Source organism: Condylostylus longicornis, unplaced genomic scaffold (genome assembly GCF_029603195.1).
Source record: "Condylostylus longicornis isolate FDR11 unplaced genomic scaffold, ASM2960319v2 ptg000013l, whole genome shotgun sequence".
Taxonomy (NCBI): domain Eukaryota; kingdom Metazoa; phylum Arthropoda; class Insecta; order Diptera; family Dolichopodidae; genus Condylostylus; species Condylostylus longicornis.
Window position 1 is genome coordinate 5,063,158 of NW_026577982.1, and position 19,644 is coordinate 5,082,801.

The 19,644-nt window shown below is 24.8% G+C and overlaps 2 protein-coding genes across 2 annotated transcripts in view; both read left to right on the forward strand.

Moving 5' to 3' along the window:
* LOC129605325 (protein THEM6) overlaps nt 1-14,177 on the forward strand; it is a 46,759-nt gene extending 32,582 nt beyond the window's left edge. The window contains exons 3-4 of the mRNA XM_055515008.1: nt 11,430-11,644; nt 11,877-14,177. Of these exons, the coding sequence (XP_055370983.1) occupies nt 11,430-11,644; nt 11,877-12,326 (665 nt within the window). The 3' untranslated portion in view covers nt 12,327-14,177. The remainder of the gene's footprint in view (nt 1-11,429; nt 11,645-11,876) is intronic.
* A 2,282-nt stretch (nt 14,178-16,459) lies between these two features.
* Nucleotides 16,460-19,476, forward strand: LOC129605562 (protein THEM6). The gene is made up of 3 exons (XM_055515404.1): nt 16,460-16,605; nt 18,427-18,571; nt 18,817-19,476. The coding sequence occupies exons 2-3, from the start codon at nt 18,436-18,438 to the stop codon at nt 19,260-19,262; spliced, it is 582 nt and encodes a 193-aa protein (XP_055371379.1). The 5' UTR covers nt 16,460-16,605; nt 18,427-18,435; the 3' UTR covers nt 19,263-19,476.
* Nucleotides 19,477-19,644: the final 168 nt, after the last annotated feature.

The window sequence follows — 19,644 nt, forward strand, 5'->3', positions numbered from 1 at the left end:
CTTTCCGACCTTTCCCTCTTTTGGGGATGGTCGGCCACAACAACCGATCCGCAGGCCTTCAGCTTTTCCAGCCTTTCCTTCTCGTATCTGCGAGCTTCCTCTGGGGACATGCCATCCCTGATATAAGCCGCGATACGCCGCTTGGATGCACCAGAGAAATATTGTTTTTTTCCCCTGATGTCCAACCTTTTCAGGTCCTCCTCAGTTTTTTGGATAATAGGTCCAAGAGGATCCTGATTATCCGTCTCCATCGGAGGCGAAGCCTTTTCCTCCACTGGCGTGAGTAGGAGTTCCTCCTCTGCGTCAGTTGAGAGAAGCTCTGGTTCCGAAGACCCTTGAGCACTAAGTGGTTGTATGTTGTCCTTAGTGTCGTTGTTGTTGTTGTCACTGTTGTTATTTGTCTTGTTGTTGTTGTTGTTGTTTTCCATTTCTGTCCCACGAGTAGCGCGGGAAAGTAAAGTCACCCATGGCAGAGCCCGGCATACCATGGGAAGGCTCATTCAAACTGGAGGGCGCCTGGTATCCAGAGTCCGCATACTAACGACTAAGCTCCCCCTTAGCCACGCAGTCATCGGCATATGCTGTTCCACCTTGACTTGGGACGCCTGTCGTCAGCTGACGTATAGATATAGGGCTGAAACTCACAAAGCAAGAGGCTCGCCGCGAGACATGACCACGACACGAACGTAACTTTGATCGTTTCAATCACCCCTTTATCCTCCGCCATTACCGGGGCCCACCACTAGGAGGTGACAGTGCGGTTTTGGGCCCCGCATGTAAATGTAGCGTGTGACTCGTAACATTTATGCAAAGTTTACGCATAATATTAAATATCAGCAAACGTTGATTAAAGCCTAATTATTAAGTATTGTGAATGTACCTATTTGTATATATTTGTAAAATATGAGTATAACATCATATTGTGTGTACATAATTAATTTATAATTAGCCATGATTTTCTGTTAATCTCTTTATAATTTTGTATCTGTGTGTTATGTGTAAGTATACGATTAAATGAGAAAGAGAGAGATTCATTTTCAATAATAAATTAGGGGTAACAATTTAAATAGTCTCTGATGATGATATGAGAATATTATAATAATTTCTCATTGAATATCAACATGTTGTTAAAACGATACGATATACATACATACTATAATAATAAATAAATATGAATATTATAATTAAAATTTAATATTAAATTATAAATTGTTAATTTTTAGCATAGGTACAGGTAATTGAATTTTCTTGTATTAGATTTAGTGTGAATAAAATTTATTTGAATTTACCATTGTCCAGGGAATTATGTAAGAATTTATATAAGAATTTCTTAATATTTTAATTAATTGAATAAAAGTTTTGATTTAACACATACTTATTGTTTAATTTTTATAGTTTTCTAATTGAAAATCACAATAAATTTCTATTAGTTTTAAATTTTTTAAAGAGATATACGATTAATTTAATCATTATTGTGATTCAAAGTTCGACTTACATGTTTTTTGAATATCGTAACATTAATTGTGTGCGAGTAAATGGGATGTCATAATAGTACTATTTACATTGTATGTAAATTCTCATATAATGTAAACTCTTCCTTAGTCAATGTTTGATATTCTGTTCGTCTACCTCAGCTAAAATTCAAAAAATTATGCCACTGAGTTCACTTAATTTTTACAATAAAGTTTTATATTAGTAAATTACAGGAACTTTATTAATTTTAATAATGAAATGCGTGCAATTTACTTCACAATTTTATAATCTCAGGACAATGGCATCCTAAGCAATAGCATCATTATTTATAGGGAAAGGAAAGTTCAGTTGGTATAGTGAAATAGGAAAATTAACATGAAATGATTAGACAAAAACTTTAGAACTGGAGAGAAGCTATATTCTCAAAATATTAGAATTTAGTTTGCCACATTGCTAAAATTTAACATGAACTACTTTCGTCCGCAAAGCAGTTAATTATTAAGACTGCTTTCGCATACTGTAAAGAACATATTTTATATGTATAGTAGAGATTGTTACAATTTATTGTTATAAATGCTCTCTCATGATCTCTAAAATGAAAACAGTAAAAAGAAATTGTTATACGATTACAAAGATTTTAATTACAGCTTGTATACTAAGGATATTGTATTTTGTTTTTCTGCAAATGAAGGTTTGACTTTATTTTGATATTATTTTACATCAAGTGAATTTTGAAATTTTAACAGAACAATGATAGTGTAGAAGCTAGTTATAACCTTTAATTTAATTTTAATTTCATCTTCAAATTCATTTTTCTACGTAGGTACTGAAACAAAAATATTAAAGTAGGCATATCAAAAAGGAATTAAAATGACAGCAATTACATTTTCCAAGAAGAAATAAATTATAATATAAGATTGTGTTGTTATTATCCTTTTGAAATAAATTTATTTTAATTTCCATATTTAATTTTTATTATACGTTAGGCACTATATTTTCATTATTATTTTTATCAAATCCTTATGTTTTCATTTTTCATCTTAAAAAATTCAAATAATTTTCGTATATAACATAGATTTTTTATTTTATCAAATGTTACGTAATTACTTTAGGATTTTTTGTCATCATTTTCTATCTTTACTTTTATAAATTTTGCACAAGTTCAAAGTAAAATAAAATGTAATTTAAATATAATTTTATAGATTAAATTCCAATATAAATTCTTAATTTTATAATTTTAATATTGCAATCATACAGTTATTCCCAGCTGTATTGATATTATTTTCATATTTTTGAGATATCTTGTAATAGACATTAATATGATATAGTACAGTTAAATAATATGATTATGCAGACTTCCATCAATCATATACAACATAAATATAATGTGTTTATATTGAACAATATTGCTATATAGAATTCAAAATTGCTTCGGTTAAGCACAAGAAAACGATAGCAAAAGTAGATCGAATTGACCTATCTTAGACCATTATTTGTTACTGTTACAAAACGCACAGGGAATTTGTAATACTTTACTAAAATGGTTCGTATTTCTATAAGTAATGAAATATGAATTTTGTTGAACTTCTTGTTTAAAATATTTATTAAAACTTTGACATTTTGCAATTTGTAAAATATCTAATTTCATCTAAATTAATTATATATAAAATTTCAAATAATTTTAATTGAACCTTGAAATGTCCTTTGTTAAATAAATAATTTTGTATTTTTTTTTAATATTAATTAATTTTTCACACCATCTTGTTGTCATGTTTGTAATCTGTTATTATGATCGATTAAGAATGACTTAAATTAATTATTCAAAGAAAAATGTTTGGAAGGCAGCAAGACAATTTTTACAATAATTTCCAATTCAATTTTTATTTCTTTTATTCTGTAAAATTATTTTCAATTTTTAATCATCTGGTTCAGTTACTTTCATTTGAAAATATTGAATTAAAATGTCACTTTAATTACACAAAAAATCTAAAAAGTTCAAATGTAATCCTATGTGACTTTCCTATGCACAAAAAAAGTCTGTTTACGTAACCAATTTATAGGTTCATTTTGTAAAGGAACATCTATATAATCACTTTTTACTTATATTTGATTAAATTTATCAAAATGAATAAAATTAAATTATTTATTTTGTATTTTTATTTAAAGATTCTTTAAGAAAATAAAAGAATCCTTACAAGGATATTTTTGGTTTTTTTATTTTGTCGCTTTAATTTTGTAGGTTTTCCCCATATATGTACGTAATACGTTTTTGTCCTTTGTATTTTTCTAAGAAAATTCATACGTATCCAATTTATAGATTTGTAGAATTTATATACACAGTTGTAGGGAAAACCCGTAAGTTATATAAGAAAATTATTTCATGAACTTGAATCTGGGGGCCATTTAATGCGAAAAATTATACATATATGTATATACGTGTATATTACTTAAATTAAATGTAAGTATATAAGGAATGAATGAAATCCTTTTCTTAAATTAAAATCTAATCAAGATTCCTTGAAGAATCTTGATAAAAAAATTAAAAAAAAAAAAGATTTTATGTTGGCTTTTTTTATATTTTTGGTTGAATTTGTTATTATTTGTATAAAAAACCAAAAATATTCTGGTAAATTAAAGTTTTGAATAAAAAATTTTAATATTATAAAAATCGAAAATATATTAGTTTCCCGAACAAAAATGGTATTTTATAATATAATAATATTAAAACATAAAACCAAAATCAAATAATTGGAGCAAAAGAACTACTCAAGTAGCTAGTACTCTTTACATTTATGGATTGAGACATGGAAGACGGAAATTCATTAGCATAATATGGGTCGATAATAAGCAGAAATTCGAAAATTTAGGGAAATTATGAAAAAATTTAAGCGGCAGTGAGATTTTTTGTTAGAAACTTCCGTCAACAATCTAAATGATTACTTACAATTTTTAAATGGAATAAGAATCCACTTTCAACTACAAATATTCTTTGTTGTTTACTTATAATATAACAACTTTCTGTTGCAATTGCAACAAAATATTTATTAATGAATATTTTATCTTATATAAAACAACCGCACATAGCTTAGCAAATGAATTAAAAATGAATTATAATTCATGAATTTAATTAAATTTGATCTAAACATTCTTCTAAAATGACGTATAAAAATTAATTTGTTTTCCTAATGAATATTCATTATGACAAGTTGATTGTAGTGATCGCAGGCCAGGTCAATTATTATTTAATATCAATGTTAAAAATCATAAAATGTCAATATTTAGGTGGATAAAGGTGTTTTTTTGAGATTTCAATTATACATGAACGAGAATTAAGTAATTGAATTTACGGTTTGCTAAAAACAATGTGGAAATCTACTAATTTACGTCATATTGATATTTAAAATTTTATTAGAGCTTGCACTGTTTATATATTGTAGATAATTGTAGCTATTTAAAGATATATATATTGATTAATCAATTATTGGTGTAAATTATAATCAAATCAACATAAATGCAACTTTAATATAAGCTATAATTTTGTTTTTACAATAAAATTAATTTTTAAAACTTAGAATTAAAAAGACCAAGTTTGCATACTACATAGTGATATACTGTAACATCTTGTTTGTTTTCAACATCTCATATTATACACCTTAGAATTTATTTTATCAGAGCTCTTGAATATTTTCTGCATAGCTGCAAGCAAGTGGTGACCAATCTCTTCTTTCAAGTACATATATTTTAAACCAATTTTGTTAAAAGTTTTGTATGCGGCATTTTGAAAACATTTGACAATATTATTAAGAGCTTGAAGACATCAGTAAATGTTTTAGTTTGTTTCTCTTCCCAATTGATGTTCCTCAGATTTGATGTTCATCGAGGATGTTAAATTTAAAACATTCAGCACTACTCTAAATCTTTTGAGCCAATTAAATAATTCGTTAATATAAGAAACGGTCGTTAATATAATAGGCATTAACAACAATTAATTTAATTGTCTTCTATTCTTTTCTATTAAAAAAGATTTTTAGCTGGTTAAATAAGTTTCAATCAAATCCATTGTACTATACGCCGTCTGTATTAATGTCAACTATCCGAACCTGTAAGATGAAATTAAATACACCTTTATAAAATTTTATGTCAGTATCTTTACTGCGGATTTTGAAATATTTTAAAAAAATTCTTTTGAATTGTATGGCAGATTCCAGAACACATGGCTCGAATTGATCCAATTACAACAGCAGCCTTCCTTGGCAGCAAATAATCAATCTCTATTTTCGTTTTTATCAACGTAGAATTTTATGTTGAGCAATAGTTTATACGTGTTAATACTGGAAATATCTCCTCCAAGTTATTATAAACTTCATATCAAAGTTAATATACATTTCACCAAGAGGTAGATTATAAAAATCCTTTTTAAATGTCAATCTTCTAGAACACTGAACAATTATGCTAAAAATACATTTTGTATGCATTACACAATAACATGTCCAATTATCAACAAACTAGAACAATTAAAACATCAATAAAAACATAAGAATAAATAAAAATAACGGAAAAAATAAATTTATGACCCTAGGACGTCCTTTTTTATTTTATCAGAAATTGTTTATCAAGCAAAGTACCAATCTTCTATAAACTATGTACCTACCCACCCACTTACCTACATAAGTAAACTTAATAAATCACATAAATTTTCTGTCACGTATAAGAACCGACAGCAAAAATGTTTATGCTAAAAACAACCAACTTTAGTGTTTACGTAAATTTTTAATATAAATATGAAAAAGTGAATGTTTTTTTATTAGGTCAGCAAATCAGTTGATTCGACAATAATATGAAAATACAATGCGGTTGGTCATAGTGGTAATAGACATAACAATTTAATTTAGTACACCATTATTAGATTAAGGCTACTATAAAATGAGTATTTGCAATTATTACGATTGTATGAATAACATGGAAGAAGACCAAAAATTATTTGTAGTCAGGTAATGAAAAATATGTATAAATTTAAAAAAAATGAAATAAATAGAAAATGGATTTCTTGCTGTATGTATGTATGTATGTATAAATGCGCAAAATTATTGTAAAGCACGGAATGTTTTTAAATTGCTTAAGGTTGGTTAAATAATCGGTTCTTCTAAATTTTAATTGTCTGCATGCGATATTTGTTTTAATATATTTATATTAAAAATATAGAGCACATGCAGTAATAATGGTGACCTGAGTACAAATTTCACTAACTTCCTATCTGACCGGCATTTAGATTTAAAAAATTGTTGATTCTACCATGCAAATTTGATATTCTTTTCAATAATTCCGTAATTGAATAACGAAATTAACAGTTATATTTACATATCTACGTAATATATATATGTATATATAGGCAGAATCTACTTACCGTTTATAATTTTCATTTACCGGAGAAACTACATATGTATATTTATGAAAACTTCGGAGATCAAGTGTCCCGCATAATTCAGTTGAATTTAATCCTCTGAATTCACTCCAGTAGCTAAGTGTGTATTAAGCTTTAGTTAATGATTTCTTTATTCAAAATTCATAATTATTAAATTTATTCTCTTTCGGCAAAATACCTACAAAGTTGTTTGTAGCTTTCTGATTCGGTAATATTTTAGCTCAATTCTAAAGTAAATACACTTTTATCACCTCTTTTCAACACTTCACAAATTATTACAAAATCCAAGACTTTATTTTTCAAATGAAATCCTAAGATTATTGATGTTTCCTGGAACTTTATTTAATTTTTATAAATCTATAAATTTCGAAAATCACTAAAACAAACTTTGACCGTTCTGTACTGTATATACAGTAAAACACGGTTAAGTGGATCACGCTTAAGTGGATTTCACGCTTAATTACATCAAATTTTCGTGGCTTGTACTTTTTTCGATTTTTTCATATAAAAAAATTCGTTTAAGTGGAATTCGGATAAGTGCACAACACGCTTATATGCACATACATTTTTTCCCTCATGTAATACTTAATATGTAAATTTATTCTGCTGCACATCCCTGTTTTTATTTAGCATAAATGTCAAAAATGAAAAACTACACTCTCAACTACAAAATAAGAAAAGCAACACTATGTAGCTACACAAAATATTTTAGTTTCTGTCATTGTCAAATTTTGAGTGTTGAAAAATTAAAGTTTAGAACCAGTTTTTAATAAATTCAATTCTTTGACATCGGAGGTAATTTTTTAAGTCGAATTCGTATAAGTGGAAAATACGCTTTAGTGGACAAAATTTTCTTGGCTGATCGATTTCCACTTAACCGTGTTTTACTGTATAAATATTGCCGTGACAAGAACATCAATGACACAAAAAAATCATAAAAATTTTATTTTCCATTTTATTAAAACGCAGGCACGTTTACATAATTATTTAACTACACTTAATTAAGTTTAAAAGAAAGGTGTTCAAAAACACTAACACATCAATATAAATTTCATTTCAAGGAGAAAAAAAGTATAATAAAAAAAATTAATTGAAAATTCAATTTTCTTAACATTTTCTTTTTTATAACTTAATTTTGAAGTTCCCTTTGATTAAAAAGTAATGGGTGTGTTCCATTTAGGGTCCATTAAAATCTAATTTAAACAAATGTTAGGTTTATAACAGTGCAACATAAATTATACCAGTTTATAAAAATACCTGTGTTTACACAACGAATTTTGCATCCTTCATCAGCACTCACTCTGAATTTATTGTTTCTTCAATCAATTTGCTTCCGAACATAAAAGTGCATAAATTTGATGTAAAAATTTAAAATTCTCTCATTTTATAAATTTTTTGCGTGGAATATGACGATTCGATTCAATCTCAACTTTAGTTTAAAAGTTTGGCCAAAATGTTTTTGCGAGAGAAATAAATTCAATTCAAAATATCAGTTCAAATGAAAAAAAGTGATGAATCCAACATATAAAACTAAAATAATTATAATTTGTAGAGCTAGAATTGATATATTATATACTGTGGTGGAATATTAAACTTTCATAGAGTGTTATATAACTTCAAATGGAACACAAACATTGTTATATTTTTATATTGTTTTTTTCTATACTTCTGAAAACTTTTTTTTTTAATTTATTTTCTTTCGTTTTCAATATAATATTGAATATTTGAGTAGATAAATGGGTCCCCAGACCATCATTAATTATGTGTAAAAATGAAAAGAAAATTCCAATAATTGACATAACAACTACATTAAAAGTTGTTGACCAATGGTTTATGAATTCTTTGTGCTATTAAAAGTTATTTTTTGGTTCCCTTTTCTTCACGTTTCTTGTTTTTGTTTAGTTTTACGGTTTTTAAATGTACAAGTATCACAATATCAATGCAATTGTGGTATCCCCTTAAGTTCATTAAAATCGATTTTTCATTTAAAAAAAAATTCTTTTTATTTTCTTATGCGGTCAAGTTGACTTTCATTTTTCCTTTGTTATTTTCTGTTGGTTCAATTCAAGGACATGTTCTGTCAGAAGAATAACATATACATGGGCTGTTATACAAATACAAACGTTACTGTTATAATGTTAATAAAAAAAATTAAAATTTTGCATTTTATTATTCTATGTGAATATTGCTGGGTTATAAGTTTAGAACCGTGTTTCTCAACCAGGTGCATCGAACCTCCCGAAAATGTTTCTCAGAGTAAATTGTTAAAGAATATTTTCTTTAGTTTAGTAATTTCTTTAGTTTTCTTAAGAATATGAGAAAATTTACTTTTAATGTTAATGGAAGCAATCTGTTATTTTTTAATATGACATTTTAATAATTGATAGTGTTTCAAACAAAATGTCAAACTTTAGCAACATGATGTAAACTACATTTTTGATTGTAAGCTTTTGCGTTGCCAATTTCAACATAACAAAAATATCTGAATTTCTGTAAGCCGTGGTTGCGAGTCATGCGATATAAAATTTTTTAATAAGAAATTCCAAAAAAGTTTGAAAAGAAAAGTGTCAGATAGCTATTTGGCAGTTTGTTTTAGTTTAACAATAATTTTAGCTTCAATATAAATTTAATTCGTAACTTTTATAAAGAATTTTTGAAAGTTTGAATAAAAACAAAATCATATTTTAATCATTTGTTTCTAAACGCATCCAGGACAATTATAAATGGGAGAAATGAAAATAAATGGATGAATAATATTTTAATAAAACGGTACCGTATTGGAAATTATTTTATGCACTGAAAACTGTAAAAGTTTTAGATCCATTAGCTTAGAAATACAGAATTTATTTACATTTTTATTCTTATTTATATTAAGAGAAAATCTTTTACATATTTAATTAATTTTATTAATCAGTCAGAATTAGAGCGATCCTGGACAGCGTAATGGCATTATAGCATAATACTAGCAATAATTGTTTTTGGTACCCACATACTTGCTTTTAAGTCAAATTGCAAGTAAAATATTGAACCATAAAACTTTTAGTTCATCAATTCAGTTACATTAAAAAAACGGTAAATAATTAAAATTAAATTTTAAGTCACCTAATTGTTTATTATCTCCAGATTATATCTAAATTCATACATATGTTTTTAAATTGCTCAGACATTGTATGTTGAAATTAGAAGCAAATAATGTACTTGGAAGGTGTTAAGTATTTTTAAAATATCTAAGAAAATTTCATTTTGAATGCATACAAAATTAAAGGAATTTAAATTAAATCCAGGATCAATCGACCTTATCTTGTAAAATTATACAATTTAATTTTATTCACATTCAACAAAATTATATCAATTTTCCTCGAACATGTAAAACATATTCTAATACACTATAACTTTTAAGAATTCCAGGATGTTTTTTACATTCATTTTATATCGTTAAATTTTATGTTAAATATATTATAACGGAGATAAAATGAAAGAAATAATAATCACTCCGTTTAATTGACCTATAAAAGAAGGAGGAAAGTGAAAAATCAGTATAAAATTTCAGTATGTTTTTTAATATTGATTTTTTCTTTTGAACAAAGAAGCACAATGTAATCCTTAAAGCCCTTTTGATTTGAAATTATGTTTTAAGCATATAGTAACGATGCTATTCATTCGTTCTTATCACGTACATATTCACGTAAATAGTATGACGTGATTTTAGAGCTCGAAATGTTTTGATTATATATTTCAAGTTACATAGTTAAGCTGCAGTAAAATCTTTTGGAATATTATGCTTAGCAGCGTTTTTTATTTACAATTTAGCTCAAAATTTAAACGAATTCTTGATTTAAACTGTCCATTGTAAGGTGTTTAATTAAAATATGAAAAACTTCTTGTATTGACACTTGTACTCCTCTTGTACTTCAGAAATACTTGTCCTACTTCTAATGTATTTAAAAATGATTTTTAATTTTTCAGCTTGTTTTAATCGAAATCAATAATTCTGATGCACAAGTGTATTATATAAATTCTTAGCCGAAATTCTCTGTAATGGGCCATGCAATTCTAAAACATTTTAAAGAATTTTTACTGTAATCTCTGAAATATTTTAAATTCTTTATTAACTAGTTAATAGAAATTAAGATATGTTTAAATATTTTGCTTAAATATAATGTACTAATTCTTCATTACTAGATTCTATGAGTTAAAAATATGTCCCAAGCAGAGAAAATTCGGATTCAAGTACGTAACTCAATAACTGTGAACAGTACAACTTAATGAAACTCAATGAAATAACTATAAATGTTACAGGTTTTGATTGATGCTCATCCGATACTAAAATAAATTAATCAATTTACTTGCTTTGTTGATTCCACAATTAGATTATTGGCAATTTCTTCTTCTAATTCTGATAATCCAAAAAATTTCCATTTAAAAAATCCTTAACCATTTTTAATGTGATATGTATTCTAAAAAATATAAACTTCATTTTGCCTTATTCCTTTTAAAAAAAGTTTAAATAATAAATTTATTTATTTGCTTTCAGGTTTTTGTATAACGAACGACATTGATGTTTATTTAAATCATATGAATAATGCTAGATATTTACGTGAACTAGATTTTGCTCGAGTTGATTTTTATGAAAGAACTGGTCTATATAAAGTAATTGTTTCTAAAAATGGCACTATTGTTCAAGGAGCAACAACAATACGTTACAGAAGATTTATACGAGTTTTTTCAATTTTTAAAATTGCATCTAGGGTATGTAAAAAAAATTTTTTTTGTTATTATAAAAAATTAATAATTGTTATTGTATGTACATATAGAGAAAAGAGATTATTTATTTATTTCGAAATTTAATCCTTTCACAAATTAAAAACCTACAAAATCCTTATTTTAGATTTTTCATTCTGAAATAAATATTCAACTGCACACGTACGCACATTTATAAATTGTAAATTGTTTTTTAAATTTTTTCTTATTTTATTTTTAGGTAATTTATTGGGATGAACAATCAATATATTTAGAGCATCGATTTATAAATCCAAAGGATAATTTTATACATTGTATTGCAGTTTGTAAACAACGTTTAATTAATTGTTCAGCTAATGAAGTAATGACAATATTATTAAGCCGAGAAAATCATAAAACATTACAATCACCAACAGCATTAACAAAATCAATTCATTCACAAAATTCTGTACCAACAACTAATGGTACAACAAATACAACATCAGAAACAAATGGAACAGCTAATGGTAATGATGTTCATAATAAAAATGGGAGTGCAACCGAAACTATTGTTATGCAACATGATATTAGTCGTATTGAAAATGGTGATATGACTAAATTTAAACCAGAAATTCCAGCTGACATTTTAAAATGGATAGAATATAATGAAATATCAAGTAGTAATTTAAAAAAATTAAGTAATAATTGCTGACCATAAAATTAATAATATTAAAAGGGTATACTTACACGATCCTATATATTTATAAATATAACTAATGTTCGTGTATGTTTATGGTTAAAATAATTGAAGGTAATCAGGTCCACTATATAATATGTAATTATTATATAGTGTAGTGACATTAAGGATTTAAGGATCTTCAATATAATTCTATATATATTTTTAAAATATATTATATGGCAAATCTTAAAATTATTAATGTCATGAAATAATAATGATTTGCATTTATAGAAATAGGGAGTAGAAAGAAATAAAAACAAAAAAATGCTTATGAAATGGGCCCAGAATATTTGAGAAAATGTATGTATATGAGCTCGAGGTTAAGGGTTAAAATCATGACTGATGTTAAAAGATTGTGATAATGTAAGCTGGAAAAAATGGAATTTCCAACAAATTTCTATTATATTAGCAAGTTTTTTTTTAATAGAATACAAAATTTAAATCACTAAAATTTTAAAGAAATAAATTAGAAAATATTAGGACATTTTAATAAATATAATTCAAAATCGAATTTAATGTAGATTTTTCTAAGTAAAAAAAAAAAACTCAAAATTTAAATTGTATTTTATAAAAATTTTGCCTGTTATTTTTTTACTATGCTTATTATAAAATAAAAAAAAAAAACATTATTAAAGTAAATTTAACGCGATATTGTGTAACGAATTTAGACTATATTCTATTTAGTACATATAAAATGTGCTAACCGAGATAATGATTAATGTTGTTCTGATTTCTTGCTTCGAATTCCGAAATTCGTATAGTTTTACGAGGTAATTATCTGATACTCATAAATGTTCGTATTACCAATTTAAATTTTTTTAATAATTTCGTTGTTACTATGATTATATAATTAACCACATTAGGTATACAAATACAAAATAGTAATTTGTTGGTATTATAAAAAATTTCCTTATTTAATTTTTAAAATAATTTGCGAAACACATTTTCATTCTTTATTTTCATTAATCTGTTTTAAAAAGTGAACTTATTGTGAATTTTAATTTATTACTGTGAATTTTCTGTTAAAAATTGCAGAATGTGTTTTCTAATATACGTATTTTTTATAAGTCAGTATTGTGTTGTTTGCCTGTGTATATTTTTCATCAAATATATTATTTGTTATATTAAAATTATAACAGTTTTTTATACCGATAGAAATTCATACATTCTTTTTAAAAAATTTTAAATAATATGGTGTGCGTCTTTAATTGGTTTGAAAACAAAATAAGTGGTTCACGTTCATGATTACATATTTACTTGTATATTATGCTCTTATTGTTATACATTAAATTAGGAAATTTTTATTATTTTGTTCACAATAGAATTTTTAATTAATTTTTAATAATTTCTTATTTATTAAAATATAAATTTCTTATTATAAAATTTAAATGCAACAATACATATTTGTTTTTCTAATAACCTAATCTGGCTGAATATTTGTCATAATAGTTTAGTTTAAAAATTTAGCGCTTGCTATAGTTTTAAACTCTTGTTTAGTAATATTATTTTGGTAATTTATATCCCAGTGATTGTATCACAAAATTATTCAAAGGCATGATTGAATTGAATTTTATATATTAGGCACAAATTAAGAAATCTTATTTGTTTAATCAATTTATTTAAAACTATAATTTAGTCATATAATTTTGTAATTGATATTTAAATATTAATCTTGTGATCATAAAATTTTAGGGTCGAATTTCCATTATTACATGCATATTAAAATCTATATAATTAATTTCAAATTTAAAATAATTGTTAACTATTAGATTATAATATATAATTTATAGATCAAACCTAAAAAAGAAGTATTTCAATTATTAAAACAACAACTGCAATGTAATTAATTTTAAAAAAATTTATGTAATATTTTTTTTGTATAAAAAAATGTTTAACTAATTATGTATTATTATAAATTTTTTTAATTTTTGTAAGATAATAATCATTATATAGTATTCTTATTACCAAAATAAGTATTTTAAATAATGACAGAGTTGTAAAATTTTGAAAATATTTACGTAATAAGCTAATGAGTAATTAATTTTTAGAACAGGGCTGTATATTTTTATAGAATTATATAATTTAAAATTTAAAAATGATTATTCAAGTGATTATAATATAAATTATATTAAACAAAGAATACTCTCTAGTATATACTACATAAAATACAAGTATATACTATCATATTTTTCTAAATTAAATATTTTACATTGTACCTTCTCTATCACTATTTAAATATACCTTTGTTAAAATTAAATTTTTAATTAAAAAATTTTTATAATTCTGTCATTATATTCGTATAATACTCTTCTGTATTATTAAATAAATTTTAACGAAACTGTATTATAATTTAATTTATAAAGATTATGTATTTATTTTTTTAAAAGTATTTTGGTAAAATCTGTATACTTATTAAAAAGTATTTAATATCCCATATAAAAATAATTATAAAAATTGTAATTAAAATGTAATTATTAAAACAATTCAAAAAAATAGCAAAACATTAGATTAAAATTCTGTATTTTTAACAATATTAGAAAAACAAAATAAAAAATCATTGTTAAAACAAAAAATTACTAGTCCCCGAGAACTTAGGAATTAGTTTTGGAAATGATATACATATAGGTAAATTATATTATGTTCAAATTAAAATGATATTTAAAATGATATTAATATGTGGCCATTAAGGGTTATTAATTAAAAAAATTAAAAAAAAAAAAATGATATTAAAATGTGGCCATTTAGGGTTATTAATTATTTAGAAGTAATCCAAAAACGAAAGAAAACAAAAAATAGCAACCAAAAGTAAAAACATACTGAAATCTTAGGAATGTGAACGATTTAAATGAATATTTGTGTTTAAATAAAAAACAAAATGAAAATAAAGATATTTAAAAAGAATATAGAAAAAAAAATTAAAGTAAATAACTAAATTCAATAAAAATTAAATAAAAAATTATTTGGAATTTTACTTTTTTCTTTTTCAACAAAGATTTTGAATACTATTCAGAAGGTAAATAAATTTTGAATCCTATATAGGATGTCCAGGATTCGGTGGAGTATACAATAAGTACTTACCTATCATATTTTTCTAGTTACCCATAAAAATATAAGAAATAGACAGTTTTTAGACATTCCAACTTTAAGGCCTTATAACTTGAGAAGGAGGTCCAAAAAAGCATTCTATCATTCTACCTCGGGAGTTCCGACTCTAGAGTCTCGGGCAACTTCTATATATCGTTTTTCATATATAAGAATTGCTTGTAAAATTCCTGTTGTTTCTGAAAAACTAAATTTCAAATATAACTTGCATAGTAGTAATAGTGTTGCAAAAGTAATGTGATATTTTCTGAAAAATGTAGGTAAACTCATATTTAATACTCCTAACAATAATTAAGAAAGCTAATGAAGAGAATAATTATACAATATTGCTTTGTAATTACTACTATAGCAGACAGCAGGTTTTCTTTCAATTACCAATTACATGAAATAAATTGTTTTAATTATAACAATTCATTACCGTTCTTTTGAATTATTTTGCTAATACAAGAATAAGTATTGCTCACAATAATATTATGAATTTATTATACTGTCATACTACCACTATATAAGCAGTATTATTATTTCGAAATTTAATTTTGAAATTCGAAAAGGTATATCTTATTCACCATTTCTCTCTAATTACTTATTGTAGTCATTTTATTATACGTCAAGTTGCTTTTCATTTCAAATTAAATTCATATTAAAGCACAATGGGATTTTTTCTCTTTATACCGGCAAATTTTTGTTTTTACCTGAAATCTGAATTGTGCTGTGTCGTGAACTATACATACTGATACTACAGTTTTTGCCTTCAAAAACAATAATTAATTAATACTCTTCACAAATACATTCATAATATTTTATATAACAATATAAATGTATAAGTATAAAATTAATTAATACTTTAAGAAAATTTTAAGCTTTTCGATATTATATTTTGTTTTTTTTTTTTTTTTAAACAAGTAAAGCTGTCATGTCATTAAATTTTTACCTTTTAAAATTTTCGAATTAAACATTTTAAGAAGAGTTCAGTTTATAATTTGCTGCATAAGTGGAAGGTTCATTTGCGCATGATAATTTAAAAATAAGCCGACTAAACAATAATTATACATTAAAAAATATTTAAAATTTTTATAAAAAAAAACATAATATATAATTGAGGTTAAATTTCGTCTTATAGTGCTAACAATTAATTAAAGTATTATAAAAGGTAAGTTTGAAATTATAACCAAAAAATTTCAATTTTTAATATTTATTATATAAGCGTTTTCTTCAAAATAAATGTATGTATAACAGTAAGTTATAGGGTCATAGTAACAGAAAATATAACAATATGGTAATATTATGTTAATATATATTTATAAGTATATACAACGTACCAAAGATAGTCAAACTTTACAAAATATTTTATTATTACAAAATCAAATTTGATACGTGTTTGATATAGGCACACAATATGTACATACATTATGTATACATATCCATATATGTGTTATATTCGTATAAGGAAAACCAGTTTGTTTTTGAATGAATGAAGAAGTTACAAATGAAAATAATTTTTTGTTGCTGTGATATACATACTTACATACATATATGAACTTGTAGTAATAATAATATTACATTATTAATAAAATTATTATAAGTCAGTGTAATACACACATAAATTTTATTATTATTGTTGATATTTTGTAATAAATTGTAAATTCATTAGGTATGAAAATTAAATTTCCATATATGCAGGCTAGGTGTTGTTAAAAATTGAATAAATATAGGTACTATAATTGTAATTAACAAGAAATAAATATGTAGGTCATAATATGTAAATGATGGTAGTAGTAGTAAGAGAAGGGAGCCTCAACAGTCACCCGCGTGAAGCCCATGCGCTAGGCCAACAGAAAGGGCCCATCGGCAACCCCCAAATGATGGTAAAAAATAAACGTGCGGTGAAGAAGATATTTTTGTCTCGTCATATTTTTACTTTGAAAATTTCCACTCATTTGCTGCAACAGTGACATAAGTTATTCTAATTAGTGAGTTATTTATGCAGAGATAGGCCAGCACTTTAAAATTACTTTTACTCAAATTTACAAATTTTGAGTTAGGTCAGTGTTGTAACAAACGAAAATTAAAATTAGTTATGCATCGATCTAAAATGAAAGTGAAAGTTTGAATTTTCTATAGCATAATGTAAAATTAACTTTTTTTAAATCAAAATCATGGTAACACTAGAAACTCTTTTCGATTTAATATATTGCATAAATCTAGTGGTTATTAATGTTATTATTACAATCACTGCCATTACTATACTCGAAATCACTGGCCTGACTTTGAAATGGCACACGTTCTTTTATTATTTCAGCTATAATATTGCCACATAACTACATAAAATTGTAGCTCTAACCATCTCGAACCGATTACGCTAAGTGGTACGGTGTATTAACAATTTCTAGTGCATTAACATTTTCATGTAGTGTATTCAAAATTTCTATTACAACAAATCAGATGATTTTTCATTTCACATAAGCTTTATGCTAAGATTAAAGAAAGTGTTATTTTAGTTTTGATAAATTTATTGATCAAAATTATCTAACAAAAATTTTTTTTTGTTTTCTACTTTTTTATATTATAAAAAAAATTGATGGGAATTTAAAACTTTCCTCATTTTTTGCTAGTTATTTTATTTTTTTATACTACTACGATTTTTATGATTTTATTTAAAAAAAAAAAATTTTGATTTTACCTACTTTCCATTAGTATAGTTTCCGAAGTTCAAAGATTCATAAACTTTAAAAACGATTTGGAAATAAATTAAAATTTTTCTTGTTTTTTTTTTTCTTGCTTTTATATTTTTAATTTTAATTCGAAAAGTATTCAAATTGCTTAAATTATACTAAGTAAGTTTAACGTAGAAAACTTCTAAAGGGAAGTAAATACCTTTGCATATATGAATAAAGATTTCTGAAAATATTTGTAATTTGTCGAAATTTAAAATATAAAATAATAAAAAATATTTTTTTTTTATGAATTTCAGAATAAAATAATGTCTTGGCTTGTAACATTACTCATTCTTTATATTATTTGGGATGTTAATTATTTTATAAGATGCGTTTTTACCGTATTTGCTGGCAGATTATTTCAAAAGAAACGTAAAATTACAGATAAAACATCAATTTACAGTGAGTATACACATGGGTCTTACTCTGAGCATCGTATCACTGAGTAATAATTATCGTAAAAATTTCGATATTATTATTGTAAACACAAACCAATATATACAAATGATTTGTGCCTATAATAAAATGTTTGTAACATTTACAATGAATATCACTATCTTTAGTAATTCGATGCTCATAGAACAAGCGCCCAATATTTCTTTTATTAAATAGAAATTGACTAATTTTTTTTTTTTTTCAATTTTTAGGTATTTGTACATCACAAGATGTTGACATTTTTATACGGCATATGAATAATGCACGTTATGTTCGAGAACTTGATTTTGCTAGATTTCATTATTATGCATTAACTGGTTTATATGAAGAAATTCGAAATGGTGGTGGTGGTGCTGTACAAGGTGCATCAAGTGTACGTTATCGTAGAACAATACCAATATTTCATCCATATCGTATTGAAACAAAATTAGTATGGTGGGATGAAAAAGCAATATATATTGAACAACAATTTATAACATTAGCTGATAATTTTGTAAGAGCAGTAGCATTATCAAAACAATGTATTACAAAAGTTAATGTTATGGAAATAATGAAAAAATTCCCAGAAGGTGCAAATAGGCCAGAAATGCCAGAAGAATTTAGATTATGGTTAGAAGCAATTGAAGTTTCAAGTCAAAAATTAAGAAAAGATAATTAGTTTAAATAATGAAAAATTATGTATAATTTTGAATTAAGAAGTAAATTTTAAAAAATATTAGGTGCTTATATTAGACAAGAGACTTGTTTATTATGTATATATATATATGAAATTTTGTGTCAAAACATTTTGTATGATAAATATATAAGTGAAGGGATGTTTTTATTATTTTTTATAAGAATAATTGCATTTTATTATATTTAAGATGAAAATTTAGTTGTAATGATAGAATTTTATAGAAAATTAAGAAGCAATTAAGATTGTGCTCTTAACAATTTCTGTAGCAATACCGAATTAGTTGTCCCTACATATTTACAAAAATCATATTTAAAATACAATTCACACGCATTCAGTGAATAGCATCAGAGATTTAGAATACAAG

What these genes read in the sequence shown, in the direction of transcription:
- LOC129605562 (XM_055515404.1), top strand. Translation starts at nt 18,436, where the DNA reads ATGTCTTGGCTTGTAACATTACTCATTCTTTATATTATTTGGGATGTT. An exon ending in AGATAAAACATCAATTTACA is followed by an intron (nt 18,572 to 18,816) that starts GTGAGTATACAC and finishes TTCAATTTTTAG; the next exon opens with GTATTTGTACATCACAAGAT.